The 15189-nt window shown below is 41.1% G+C and overlaps 1 protein-coding gene across 3 annotated transcripts in view; it reads right to left on the bottom strand.

Annotated features, from left to right (window-relative positions):
- Positions 1-293: 293 nt before the first annotated feature.
- Positions 294-15189, bottom strand: part of TRAPPC9 (trafficking protein particle complex subunit 9) — a gene marked incomplete at both ends in the record, with an annotated part of 466587 nt that continues 451691 nt past the window's right edge. For all 3 annotated transcript variants that reach the window (XM_079533233.1, XM_079533234.1, XM_079533235.1), the window contains 2 exons: positions 294-473; positions 7978-8201. In XM_079533233.1, coding sequence (XP_079389359.1) covers positions 294-473; positions 7978-8201 — 404 coding nt within the window. The remainder of the gene's footprint in view (positions 474-7977; positions 8202-15189) is intronic.

Raw genomic sequence — 15189 nt, 5'->3', positions numbered from 1 at the left:
GCTCTCCCAAATCCACTGATCTCAATAGGTTGTATGAAAGTATGATGCATATATTAGCAGTTTCAAAGATTTTTTGGAATCAGAGGAAAACTCTAGCATGGTTATAATACGTCTCTCTCTCTTAAATTAGCAATAGCAGCTGCCCAAACGACTATCAGAATTCAGAAAGCATTCAGCTGTTCCTCCAAAATAGGGACTGTGGCCTGGGGTTGGACAGAAACAAGCTGGGGTCAAGCAGAGGATGTGCCAAGCGTTTCTGCACACTGTTGTTAATCAAATAGCACACAGCACATTTACAGCTTAGCTTCGGCCACGGGCTCCATTGCACGGATGTGGACACTAGGAAGGCAGAACCAGGAGAGAGGCAGCTCCTTGCTGCAGTTGTCTTCATGGAATTTGATATTCAGATAGAAATCACCCGTGTGGAGGAAAAGAAGTGCTCCAAAGTACACAGAGTCTTTGGTTGGCTTTACCTGCAACAGCAAATGTGAAAATCAGTAAAATTAAACAAGCAACAAAACAAAATAATTGCTCTTTGCAAGCCAGTAGCTCCTTAAAATTATCTCAAAGCACTCTAGAAACATTCATAAATTAAACATCTCAATATTACTGTTCCACAAAAAGAAGTAAATTTCTTGTTCCTATTTTAGCAATGGTAAAATGAGAAATTAAAATGCTGTGTTATTCAGTCATGCAGCAGTGCTGTGGAACAGCTGAAACCAGAAGACCTCCAGTAGTCACTGATTTCAGAGTCCATTTGGTTTAAGGCAAAAGCCACTCATAATGTCCTGAATAATCAGGAGCATCTTCCCTTAGACTGCATTCATCAGAATCGACATTAAAGGTTCTAAATCATAGCTGTGAACTCTTGCTAAACGCATGGTTAAACACCATTTAACAACTTAGCAATAACTAAATTCACCCCTGCTTATTATTCAGACACAATCTGACTGCAAACTTTAATTAGGAATCTTTAATGTTCACCCTCACCAAAATAAATGTAGCAAGACATATCCCCAAAACAGTGGGATTTACCTGTCCAAATTAAACACTGCACTGTGTTTACATTTATACATCTTCCCTCATCACCAAACCATTTATGATCCATATCTTTATTGCCAATATCTTGCTCCACCATTTCAGCAAGGCACTCAAGTAATTTTTAACTTTATCAAACTTATCACTATTCAGCATGTGCTACTGTTTGAATAAACATCTGCTTCTACAAGATGTTAAATCCATTTCCAGATTAAAGTCACTGCAGATACGAAACGCTGAATTGGCACAAAGTCATACCATTGGATGGAATTAGTTTGAGAGATTCTGAGGAGACTGTGTCAGTTCAGCAGAACAGACTCCATAAATGGCAACTGGTGCTCTTCAGTAATGCTCTTCACTCTATCAAGACCATCCGACCAGTTCCATTCTGCTCTCTGGTGATAATTTCTCAAGATATCATTTGGGGCCATCCCTACTCTCCCAGGCAGGCTTGTGTGCATGTATTTTCTTTTTACTTTAATTAATATTTATTGGTAACGGGCTTTCTTTGGTCCTCCCCAAACACTTCAGCATCCATTACAATACAGAGTCCACAGCTGATTCCAATTGACAGTGACACAACACCTGGTCAGCCAAGCTGAGACCCAAACCCAACCACCAAGGAAACTCTGGCATTACATCCAGAAGCACTGTGCTGCCCAGGTGTGCATGACTTGATTGGAATCAGGGGAAAAAACGTTAGCAAGACATCACCGGGAAATGTGCTGTTTGCTTCTGTTTGCTTCTGTTCCAGGCTTTTTTGGACCTTTGTTGCTGAGTCTTTTAGCCAGCAGACATGTACCCCTTACAGCCACCTGGGATATTAGGTAGCTTTGCTGCCTAAAATCCTGCTCCTACACCAGAACCTGTCTTTTCACCAGCACTGGCATCATCAGAGCTGGCAGAGCCCAGACTCCCTTTGGCTTTGGTGCCGATCACTTTTGCTGACCTACAGCAAACTTGTGTCAGCATCGTATCATCCTAGTGAGTAATGAGAGCAGTCACAGCTGCTGTACTGACCCACGTCCTTGGCATCTCACCTCCTCACTGGATACAAGTGTGTGCCCTCTGGCATTGCGTCTGGACATGCAGAACATCAAACAGTCTCCCCTCCTGCTCCCTTTTCCTCCTGCTAGGGCTGCCTGCCTTATTTTTGTGGAACTGATGCATGCAGAGAAGGACAGAAGCAAGCATTAATGCAAGTAATGGGTGGAGGTGAGCAGCAAATGAAGCCCCCAGACCTCTTTTTTTTTATCTCATCCGGCTGCCCCATGGAAAAATATCTGTTAAAGCATTGATCATAGCTCTTGACAGGTGGAAATGTTGTGTCTTCAGGCACATCAACATCAACACAATCTCTTCATCTCTTTCAAGTTCTGCCTATGTGGTAGCAGTCCCTGCAGCATTCATCCTTTTTTTTTTCACTGTAAGTGGGAAGAATCAGCGAGGCAGGTAGTGGTATGTGACCAGATCTGCCTGTTGGGGGCCAGATCGAAACTGATTGCTATACTGCACACAGGACTCATTTTGAGAGTAAACACAAATTTTGGTGTCTCCATGCACTCTACGTATCCAAGATCCTTCTACAGTAGGCATACATTCAGCACAGCCAGCAGAGCTAACTGGTAAGTAGATCACAGAACGATCTACTTGGCCAGCCTACAGTTGTCAAAACATAGATACCTCATAACATTTTGGGATGAGCTAAGGCACTGTGAACAGTGAAGAGGGTGCAGCCTTGCTTTCCATTCTGACAAAGGAACTTGAAAATAGGTTTCATGGCTGCTGAAATAATCATAAATTCTTCAGTATATTTGCAACTCTGTTTTCAGCCAACAAACAGAACCTGCAGGTTTTCAAATGGAATGGATAAAGTGCAATGAGATAGTCAACTCAAAAATTTGATCATGTCTCTTTACTAGGTTTTTCTAAGACCTCTCTTACCACAGAAAGACATCCCTTGCTTCACAGTCACAACTGTCCGAAAAGCAGATATGTTGCCCCATGTGTAATAAGTCAATCATCACATAATCAGAAGAGACATTGCTTATTTATTTCAGGGTTGCACAAACCTTGGTGCTCAATGGTTTCCTGCAGATCAGGTGCACACTCTGAACTATGTATGTGCACAACATTTATACACAGAAGTTACAAATTAGTAATTTTTCAGTCCATTTTCCTCATGGTGATTGGTTAGTAATTTTCATACAATTATAAGGGTTCACAGACCTTTGGTTTTATTGCCATGCTGGCAATACCTCCAAAGCATCCAGATTAATTTTCCCTTCAAGGCCTACTGGCTGTGGTAAGTCGCTGGTTAAGGAAACAAAGTATTTATTCTTCTAGTATCTAATACAATGGTAGCTCAGTTTGTTTTGAGTCGGCCTTCAAGAGAATGTCATCGCTTTTTGGCAGTACACACATTTGAGAAAAACTGTTTTCAAGGAGAAGTACAGGAAGAACAAAATTTCATCAAAAACTTCTGATGAACACCTTGACAACTCACTGAGAATTGCAATCACTGCCATCGAACAAGATTGATGCTTTAGTTTCACAAAAAACAAGGTCAAACATCCCACTGGTTTTATGGTTTTGTTGCTCTTCTATGTTTTAAGGTAAATATTTGAGAATTTAAAAACTTTTGTTATTTATATACTTTAACTATATTATATATTTTATAAGAAGACCAAGACAATTCCTCTCTGCTCAGTGCAGCTCAGGCAAATCAAAAGGTTGGACACCCATGATGGAGGATACCTAGTTTTAGGCAACTGAATCACATCCCTAGGATCTGTGCTGGGATCTGTGTTAGGCTGAGACAGGCTCCATGGACAGCAGACTCTTTTGCCTAATGAGAGCTCAGCCAGCATCCATGGAGACACCTCCTTGTTCAGATGTCTCAGTCTGGAACCTAAACCACCTAAAAATCCATAAAATGGATAAATACATCTGAGCCATCTGTTCAACAAAAGGATTCATCTGAGAAAATGTAGGTGTCAGACACAGAATGAAGCAAAATATTCCCTGAACTCCACTGGCCTTGGTGACTCAGTGGCCACGAAGGGATGCCGCAGGCCTTGCACAGATGTGTACACAAGTTGGATGTAACCCACTGGAGCTGACATTCACCATCCAAGTGACTCAGCTAGTTTGAGAGAAACATAAGGACTGCACACTCATGCCTGATCCAAGCTGAATTTGTACTGTTGATTGATCTAGCAGCATGCAGGCCGGGCAGTCTCACCACCCAGGCACTATCTTGTATGTTGCCCCAGTCTGGAATGATGGTACACACACATGCTTGCTCAATCAAGCCACAGAGTCCAAAGAGATTTTACTATAATTCCACTAAATCCTCTGCATGTAGACCTTGCTTACGCTCCCGGAAAACATGACTGAAGATTCAAGAAAGAAAAGTTCCTCCGAGACAGAAGAAAAATTAAGTTTCTAGCTCCATCCTAATCCTTCCCCGATTCAGGCTGCCATGTGGGACTGATCCCTGAGAACTAACTACTAATTATTTATACTGCTGTAGTACTGAAGCAACTCAGTTGGAGATTAGAGCTCATGCCAGCTACTGTAAATGCCCCCAGAGAGTTTACAGTGCGAGCAGAAGTGCCAAGAAAACTAATTTGGCCAGATGGGCCACAGAGGACCTGCCAGAAGTGAGCAAATGTTCGTCATAGCTTCTGAGCTGATTCAAAATGACCATCTCCTAATGAGTTCTTCCTCATCTTCCACTACCACTCATCTGAGCTACTGAGAGATAACACACCTAAAAAAAAAAACTGCCTGAGAACAGTAATGGCAAAAGCAGGAACAACAAAGGAAGACGAATTATTGGTAGTTACAGGAATCTCCGTAGCGTATCATTTTTTTAATTTGGCAAGAAGTAGCTCTGTCTGATCAATCAACTAGTCAAAATACTGGTAAGAAAAAAGAATTTTTAATAATAAGGCTAAAGTTAAACTTCAGATTGCAAAGCAAGATAATAAATAAATGCAGAAGAATTTGAATGGGTGGGCATCCATCAATGTTACCTCATGTTTCAAAACCTCACTCTAAAAAAATGTACACTATCTAAATGATAACCAATGAAGTCACCTTTTCTGCTAGACATAGAAAGGTAAGGCTAATCAAATTAAAAGTTGATTTTAAAAATAAAGGCTTTATGTGATTTAAAATGTATGTAAATATCTAAATATTCTTTAAAATTTTGAGCAGAGGACTTTGCTTTTTGAGGTAGTGTATCCTAGCAGAGCCTTTGGGGCACAAGTGCAGACTGCTGCTCTGAATGGAAGTGGGATCACAGAGAGATGAATAAGCACTACCTTCAAGAGAAATCATCTACCTTTACGTGACAAGAAAGTGAAAAACAAAATTGTGTGACATTTACCCTTAAAAAAAAACTCTGTTCATTCCTACATGCGGAGCAGTGTATGTGCGCTAAACATTCCTGCATGCATTCTTTGTCTTCTAAATAGATGCAGAAAATGGTTTGAAACTTTTTAGTCTAAAAATAGCCACAAAAAAAATTGTGATTTGTTCAGTGTTAAGGCATTAGGCCTTACAATAAGTTAATACTTAGGAAAGCAGAGGGATGTTTTATTTTGTTTTTCCTGAGAGGTCACATTCAACTGAGCACCAATACAGTTGCTATTTCTCCATCATCATGACAAAAGACCAAATTTCTAGGGTATTAGAAGTATCTTGCTGTAATACCTGATGTTTCCATTTGTTTTTGACCACACACTACTGTTACACCAAAGCACACACTAGTTCTTCATTCTCCCTCCCACCCGGCTCGGCAATGCAATAAATCATGTCACCACCTCCTTGCTAGTGTCAATGTAATGTCAGCCCAATTAGCTCAAACTGCTGACGAATGTAGTTTGAGATAAACTGGCCAACTTTGCACAGCCACACATACTCACAGCATCACTCCTGCAGAAGAGGGGAGCGTCTTTCTGCAGAGGGGCAAAACTGGGAGATGGCAGCATTTGAAGGCACCTCCATTAAACAACATAATAATCACGTGCCAGCAACCTCAGTATATAAAAATAATGAGCACGTGTTTAATAGCTTTGAGAGGGTAACATGGAGCTACACCAGCTGGGTATCTCATCCAAAGTCTCAGCTTAGTTTATAAAAAAGACACAGAGAATCTCTTTCATGTCATCCAACTATGAGCTTCTTCAGCTTCTTTACCAGTGTCTGAACTTCTGTCAAACACGGAGCATGAACACAATTGTGAATATGTTCGTTCTTCCCTGAAGCATCAAATGCACAAACCAGGACTTTATTCTTGTCCCCCAAACAGGTGCTGCTTTCTGAAATATTTTTTCCATTACTGAATTAGTTATTACAGGGGATGAAAGGGCCTCTGACAGCATTAGATCCACTGTTTGAAGAAGTTTCTTCCGTGATCAGGGCTCTATGCCTCAAAGAAATGTGACTAAGCACTTTCATTAGCAGCCTGTGCAGGACATGTATCAACACTGTACAATGTGAAGTACAGCACTTGTTGTCGGAGAGTAAACAGTCTCTTCATTTCACCCTTTTGGATGAAAAGGAGGACAAACATCAGAAAACAACTCCATTTTTTACTTTCTGGGTACTGTGTTTACGGTGAAAATGTCTAAATATTGAATACAGGGAGTGTAACGTATGAGGAGACTGCCTGGGCAGCTCAAGAGATGTGACCCCGTGACTTCTTGCCCATAGGAGATTCAATCAGAAGGCAGGAATATATGCTGACGCCTCCCTTTTCCCTCATTAGCCCTGAGGGTCAGCCCTTAGGCAGCTGGATATCCACACAGTGCCACTCACATTAAAAAACCCACATTGTCAGAATGGGAGTCAAAGGAAGCTGCCTCTTGATTATTTCTGTTGACATATCTCAATTATTCAGCTATGAATATATGGATGCTAATCCATTAACATTCAAGCTGATGGTTTATTCCACGCTCATTATCTTCTAGAAATATTTTCTTCCCATGGTATGTAATTGAAAATTACGCACAGTGACTGTCCCTGTGGTTAACCTTTAATTCCTTTCTTACTAAGGTTCACCTAAGTATTCAGTTTTGACATGTACATTTTATTAGCAGTGTGAAGAGCTGACCTAAGCAAAGGTCCTAAGCACAATCCTAAACAGTCATCCTTCCCCTCTTGCTTATAAGTTAGAGATACTGCTTACTCCACTCTGTCATATAGTTCATGTTTTTCATCCCTTTGATTTTTTGTCATTGCTGGTTTTTGGGAAAGGATGCAAGAGAGAGTAGTTATATTCAAGAGCTATTTTCAGTGTTTTGCTTCACAAGCAAAAAATTTCAAAATAACAATTTGAGAGAAAATTTAAAAATTCAATTATTTTTAAATAAGAAAATTTTGTACCATTTCAAGTGCAGTTTTGCATTTCTATTTCTCTTTATTTTCATAGTAAAAATAAAGCTAAGAGACCAGAAAATGAACCTGCTCATCTTTCTGGTCATTAATATTTAGCATTTTTATTTTTTCCTTCCTTGGGATCTAACTAAAACTGATCTGATGATTTCCTTGGCTTAGCCTAGGGGACTAATTCTCATGCACTGAAGAGAAGAAGTTACTTAAAACCTATTACTGTAGGCTGCACTGGATGGCTCATGGACAGGCAGTATGATATTACACATTTTTTCTAAGTTACTCATTCACATCTTGCCAAATCTGGAGTGACCAAAAGTTACTGACTCCAATAGTTTGCTGGTGGCTTACAGTATAGGCAATTACAGTCTTAAACCATCTCAGAGAGATGGTTCTACCTCCCTAAGCCCACAGTACTTTCAGCAACAGGCATTTTTGAAAAATGAATCTGCATTATAAAGCACAATTAAGCAATGAAACTTTTTAATGCAAATACACGTCATCCAGAACAGTGATACCTTCGACAGAAAAACTTACAGAATCGATGTAGAAGGTGTTGGATCCCACAAAAGTGATAGCATCCTGCAGCTCATAGTTGTGCACCCCATTCTGGTAATCCTGGTAGGGCGTCATGGTGAGCGCGAAGGGTCCCACGCTGTGCTTGCTCCAGTTGGTCAGCTTCACTTGCAGTGGGACCGGGTCACCCACTTTGCAGTCCACCACCACGTCACAGTCACAGAGCTTGCCATTGACGAGGATATCTGTAAAGCAAGAAGATAATTCCACATTCGGTTTGGCTCCTGCTTTGGAAACAGTATTAATTTTTAATCATTAGGAAACTTAGCAACAAAAAATAACCTAAATGAAACCAAGAGTGTGTAACAGTTGGGTGGTCCAGTGTGGAGTTGGACTCGATGATCCTTTTGGGTCCCTTCTGACTCATGATATTCCATGATTATGAGATCCTATGACAGTTAACCTTAGGAAAGTTAGTGCCGCAGTGTTGTATACAATGGTACTGCAGGAACTGATTTGCAACAACCAGCTCATGAAGGTTTGATATCCGTCGATGCTGAGAGAGCAATGAAAAAGAAATAACTATGCTCCATTCAAAGGCACCAGAAAAATTCTTTTAACCAGCTCCATTTAACCTCCTTCTAAAAGCCAAAGCCATGGACACTTCTCATGCTTCTCTTACCCATAAGCAGCATTAGGTGAAGGGAAATCTAAAGAGGAGTCATCAATACAAATTGAGGCTGGATAGATCCTGGGCTGTGTGTCCATGCTCACATGTTACAGCCAAAAATACATCTTCCTGTATCAAGGTGACCTTTTGGAGCAGGACAGACACTGCCAGAATTTGCAGTGTAACACCTATATTATCATCCAGATAATAAGGAAAAAAAGAGGATTTTAAAATTATACAGCGATACTACAAGCTTGTTCACTCTTTGTGCTTTAATTCATATTGGGATTTCTATTTTTAACTTTCTACTTCTATTTCTCTTACTGGAATAGCAGAAAAATATAGGGCCTCTAAATTGGTTACTGCTGGGGCAATGACAGCCGGAGTGATGTGTCCACTAACCTTGCCATTTGCTTATACAGAACCAAAATGTTTCCTTACTAACACACTACGAAATTGCTAGTCCAATTCCCTGCTCCGAAAGGGCTCCCAGTTGTGCAGTATTACTGTGTTTTTCAGATGAGGGCTATCTCCGAAGCACTATTAATATGGGAACATTTCTATTTCACTGTGGGTTCATGTTCATAGATAAGAGAAAGCCCTGGACACATGTAAGAAAGCGTCCTCTCTGTGAATACCTATCCCCACAATCTCACATGCCCAAGAGGCATTTCCATCACTCCAGCTCCTCCTCAGTCACCTGCCTTATGATAGACAGCATATTATTCCTCTGCCAACAGCACCACATTTACATTAGTAATATCTCCTCTTCAAGAAAAGAAACTCTTTTTATGCTTCAGGAACTTTCAGGGAGAAAAACATTTTATACTGAGGTGATTCATTTTTATTTTTATTTTTAAGCTTATTTTTGTTTTGTTGCCTTAGAAGAAAAACTACAAAATGATGCATATTCTCGTGATGCCCTTTAGCATGGCAAACTGAACAAGCTTCAGTATAGCAACTAAAGAAAAAGAACTAGTGCCAAAGAAAGTAGTCAGAAAGGGACATTAATTCCAGAGGTGAGATTAGCAAAACTGAAAACTCCTCATTGACCAAAGCTTCCCCATGCAGCAGCACATCCCAGATCCAAGTGGCTCAGAAGAGGAAACCCTGCAGTGCTCAAGCTGTAGCCATCCAAATTCCATCCTGGTGTCCCAGTTGGAATGGTCCCTATGCCAAAACCCTCCCCTTCCCAAAGCAGATGCCCAGCTCACGATGATGAGAAGGAAAAGGAGTTTGCAATAGCCACTGCATTTTAGGAAAGGGTGAGAAAAACTGATTGAGGTTGGGCTTGTCTTCATCGAATCACAGAATCAAAGACCACTAAGATCATCTAGTGTGATCGTCCATCCATCACTAAAAGTGACAACTAAACCAGCTCCCCCGTTGCAATAGCACACCCTAACGCTGCAGGATCTCCTGCCTAACGTGATTAAACTGCTTCTTGTGGGATTGCCCTGAGATCCTGGAAGCAGATGGTGGTTGTAATGGTATCCCATTACCTGGGATACACTCCAAACTTAACTGACTGATTTTTTTTAATCACAAAATTGAGTTTGTATGTGTGCATACAATCTTAGTGCTTCTCAGCTTCTGGCCTGGGAAGCAAAGTCCAGTTGCTTCTTTCAAAAGTGACTCATTAATACCTGTTCATGAGCCTAAATCAGCTTGTTTTCAAGCTTCTCCCTCAAGGTGAGTGCTTTCATTTGCAAATACATCTCTTTTTGACTCATTCCTTCAGCCAGCAGGTCCCACAGCTGTGAGAGCTCCCTGGACCAGCATGAGCCTTCAGAAACACTCAGCAAGCTAAGTGTATGAATCTGTGTTTTCAAGCTGCTCATCAACTTGCCTTTTAGCTTTAAAATTCAGTGCTCTGCTGTAGGAATTATAAATGAGCCTTTGCCCTCTGTCTCCACCTTTGTAGCTAATAATAGCTCATAGCACTGCTTGTGCAAAAATAGAAAATCTAAACAAAAGGGAAGCAATTAAGCCTGACTCAACCAGATTAATTTTCTTCCATATTCATTAAAAAAAAAAAATCAATTCATTTAAGATTGATTTAAGAGTATGTGCGCACGTGAGTTTGTGTACATACTGGGAGATTATTTCCTTCCCTCCCAGCACACCCTTCCTTCTCACAGTACCGCAGCCAAGGAGCTCAATGAGATGTCAGAAGAGAAAACACACATGGCTGGCGTGCAAAATACTATGGAAAGGAGTGTTTAAAAACAGTCTCCTTTCATCGGAGAGAACAGCTTGGTTTGACAGGCAGCTTCACTCCCTTCCTGACACAGAAAACATCTCATGGACCATACGGATTTGCTTTAATATTTTCATCTGTGAACAGAGGAAAAGCCATGTGCACAGGGTCCCGTTTCTGCAGATTCAGCTCAGTAACACAGATGGCATGTAAAAGCTGAGACTGCTCACACCACTGCTGTGAGAGTGAATCATTACTGGTTTCAGCATACAGGAGCTCTGAATCAGAAGAAACAGTCGCTCACACAGAAGACAGTGGTGGCCATATATCCAGCCAACCCAAGATTCAGGCACAAGACAAATACTACTTCAGAAAATTAAAGGAAAGAGTTGAGTGTAAACAACATAAATAAGCTACATAAGAAAGGCGGGAGTTGAAACTCAGGCCATCACATGAAAAATAAATAATCATAAATAGAATCAGAGAATCACAGAATCATAGAATGGCTTGGGTTGGATCTCAAACATTGTCTAGTTCCAACCTCTTGCTGTGGAAAAAGGCCAAGCAATCTAATTAAAAGCAAAATCCTTTCAGATATTTTAACAAGCCAACACAATTCTGCTTCCCCTTTTTTCTTTCTCCTTTTTCTATCTATTTTCCCCCCTTTTCTTTTTTTCCCTCCTGCTTGTTTACCTACATACATTCTCCACGGAAAGCATCCTTGGGTGCCAGCATTACCCTGCAATGACTGAAAGGTAGTGAAGAACAGAAAGCCTTGTTTTCTTTCACTGAGAGCCTTAACCAAGCCTTTCAGGATTTCTACGAACTCGCTTACCCATTGGAAAAAATATTCTATGGCCCACCTGATAGGCAATGCTGACTTCATAGAGTCACAGAATGGCTTACTTTGAAAGGGACCTTAAAGATCATGCAGCTGCAACCCCCCTGCTCTAGGCAGGGCTACCAGGCAACAGGTCAGACTGCCTGTTACTTACATCAGAAGAAGACTGGGAGACAACAATGTGAAAATAACATCAGATTATATATAATGTCTTCCCTTCAGGATCTCAAAACTCTCCAGAAAAGCACAAATGCTCCTAGAGGGAAGACAGCTTCCATTCCACAGGAAAAGCATCATTTAACATCACCTGCCAAGCACACTTCAGTTTACATCACCCAAAGGAGTAGTTTGGAAATGAATATGAAATATTATTAACATTTTGCTTTATTTACTCTGCTCATTTTGATGCACTTTAAGGAGTCCTTGCCACTTGGTCAAGTTTCCAAGTGAGCACTTGCACTCGTTGGCCCATTTGGATAAGAGCTCCAAGTCACAGCTAATTGCATTTCCACACCCAACTCCCCATTTGACACTGTGCAAGCTTAATTTTGGAAAGCTGCAGACAAACACACAGTCTCAATGGAAATGTATATTTCAGCACGGCTTATGTTCCTTCCTCAGGTTTGGGTTAATTTAAAAATAAAAACAGGCTGCAGAGGAAGGCAACGCTGTGTTTCATCTTTACGCAAAGAAATTCCCGCTAGATATTCGCTTTTACACTGGATGCTGAATCCCAGCTGATGCAGATATGCTAACCTCTGCCATTCTCTACAGAGGGAAACCTGGCTCAGGGCTTCCAGCAAACTCCTCACAGCGGCATGGCCTTGCACAAACAAGCCCATGAACAAAACTCCAGGCAAGGGATGCCAAATAAATCTCACACAGGTGGTAGAAGAGATCTTCAAGACCAGCAAAGTAAGCGTTGCTTAGCTGTGATGTGATGGTTTGAGGAATTTCAATCAAGATTTTTCTATGCTGTTCAAACTGTTCTGAAATACTATTTTTACTCATCCTGATCAGGAAGATCTGAGGAGGAGGGAAAGCAGCAGCATCAGCACCAATGTCTCCAGATAAAGTCTATCAGGCACTTCAATAGAGGAGAGCCAAAGACCACAAGCCCAAGGCGGAGCTGCTGCAGTGAAAGTCTCTCAGAGTGATTCGGTTATTCTGTATTCACCAAACTCAACGTGCTGACTAAAATGTCTGCCCAGGCCAGCTTTGCTTCTAACTGTCCTAAAAGAGCACTGGAAAAGGGTATGTGGCACTGAGGGACATATTTAGTGGGTATGGTGATGGTTAGACCAGGTAACCTTGGTGGTATTTTCCAACCTTAGCGATTCTATGCCTCTAATCTATGATTCCTCTGGTAAGTGAACCTAAACACTGATTCTGTTTCCCCTGCTCATACTTGCAGTCCCTCACGTGGACCAGTTGCCTTTCATTTTCTGAACCATTCATGCAAATTATTTGCACATAGAGATATAACATTGGTTACATTTGCTTGTCCATTATGAAGTCCTGCAGTATTTTCAGAGTTGAATACATCCATACAAAAGATATTTGTATGAATAAATAAACAGTGTTCCCTGTGACTCTCATCATGAAAAAGCTGAATAGTTATTTAATAACATGAGAGTCTTTTAGCTATTTACATAAAATCTTCTGAATGCAGTTTGGATCTGCTCCTCACAGTAGCCCTCAGCATCTTTACTTGGAATAGCATCTTCCTGTTCACTTGTTCATTCATTGTTATTTTCATACAATGTGGAGCCAAATCTGACCCCTCCATAATTTCATAGCATTCAGCAGCAATAGAGCACAGAGGTATACAGATGTTGGTATTGTAACAGGTTCAAATTGCATGAGTATTTCACCTTGTCAGACATTCCCAGCCCCATTCTGGAAAGTGCCCAGTGAGTTTAGAGTCTGCTCATTCAAATCCCTCATTGAACATGAGAAGTTCAGCTCCTCTTTGGGTCATGACCCTTGGATAGGAACAAATAAAAACACAGGAAAACATATTCATGAACTACTGCAACCACCATCAAGACACAGACACACACACCCAACTCAGGAAAACAGTCCTGAAAACAGGGAGGTTGGCAGAGGATAGGATGGTTGAGCACAAATGTGGGCAACTGAAAGAGGCAGTTCCTTTCACAAGACCTTTGAGCTGCTCGATTCCTGGCAGGCTTCCCATTCCCAAACATTTTACGAATGAATTAAGGACACTTTATTTGTTCTGAAAGCAATTAAAAAGAAAAACACATTTAAAATATAGTTCTAGCAACAATAAGCAATTAGTCTTTGATAATTGCCTGTGTCTTCCTATGTAATCACTCTTTTGCAGTGGCCAGTATGCTGATGACAAGTCCCGACTGCTCCGATTATCGTTCTTGCCAAATTGCTTTGAGTTTGTGTCTGTTCTTAACTCTGTGCTGACAGAGGATGCTGCAGGAAGGATATTTCCACCTTGCACAAGGATTTCTCCACCTTACAAAAGGACTTTTCAATCTCATTCATTTGGACTGAGTAAACTTTCTTCCTCCAAATCAGTCCAGTGTTTAGTCCAGTTTTAATCCCCAAATCTCTCCTCAGCAGGTAGGTGATCAGCATTCAGTTTCAGCGCTAGTTGATCTAGGCTGTAAACATTCAGAAGTAGCACAGTCTTCCTCAATTAACTCTAACTACCAGGGTCATGCTCACTGAGAAGAGAAGCACTAGCACTCCTGGTGCTCTGGGGTTTGACTGCCTCCAACTTTTACGTGGGGTCTTCAAACAGTAAATCTGAACACACGTGAACCACAGAGCAGTGAAGAAGCGAGTTATTCACTTCAACCTCTCTGGTTTTGCTGGGAGTTATTTTATTTTGCACTTGCCTTTTACAACAGACTCTATCCTGCCCTGTGGAATTGCTGGCACATGGATTGCACCTGCTTGTCTCATCCCTCCTCTGGCAGCCAAGATAAATCATCATCTGGTGATTTGCCCAGTTTGCTATCAAAGTGATAACCGCTTCAGTGTTTGTATTGCTTGTGTCCAGTCCTAAGCTAAATGCTTAGGGGCAGAACCTTTGAAATTTTAAAATTCTCGGAGCTTTGTGCTTCCCCGTGTGCCTGAGCTCCTTTGGACTTGTTTGAAAATATTCCATGACGTAGCCCCAGTTTACTTAAATAGTCTCAGTTTTTGAATGTGGGCCAACCTCTTTTTATCTATTAATCACAAGCAGGTTTGCAGAAGACTCCTTTGATTATTTGCTATACTGCCAGAAGGCCAGGCTGCATACAGTGTGTGCCTGTAGTTGGAAAATTCACATCCCAGGAATCCCTAGGAAATTTCACAAATATCCCAGGATTTGCATGGTATTTCTCATAGAACCACAGAATCATTGAGGTTGGAAAAGAGCACTAAGATCATCTAGTCCAACTGTCAACCCATCACCTCTGCTCCCACTAAACCAACATCCATGAGTCTGTAAAACGCTGTTTTTTTTGTACACTGGTGGCTTTGTGCAAAAATGCT

The sequence above is a fragment of the Tetrao urogallus genome (genome assembly GCF_951394365.1).
Source record: "Tetrao urogallus genome assembly, chromosome: 3".
In the NCBI taxonomy this organism is placed as follows: domain Eukaryota; kingdom Metazoa; phylum Chordata; class Aves; order Galliformes; family Phasianidae; genus Tetrao; species Tetrao urogallus.
Note: the sequence above shows the minus strand (reverse complement) of the source record. Positions and strands in the feature narration are given on the sequence as shown.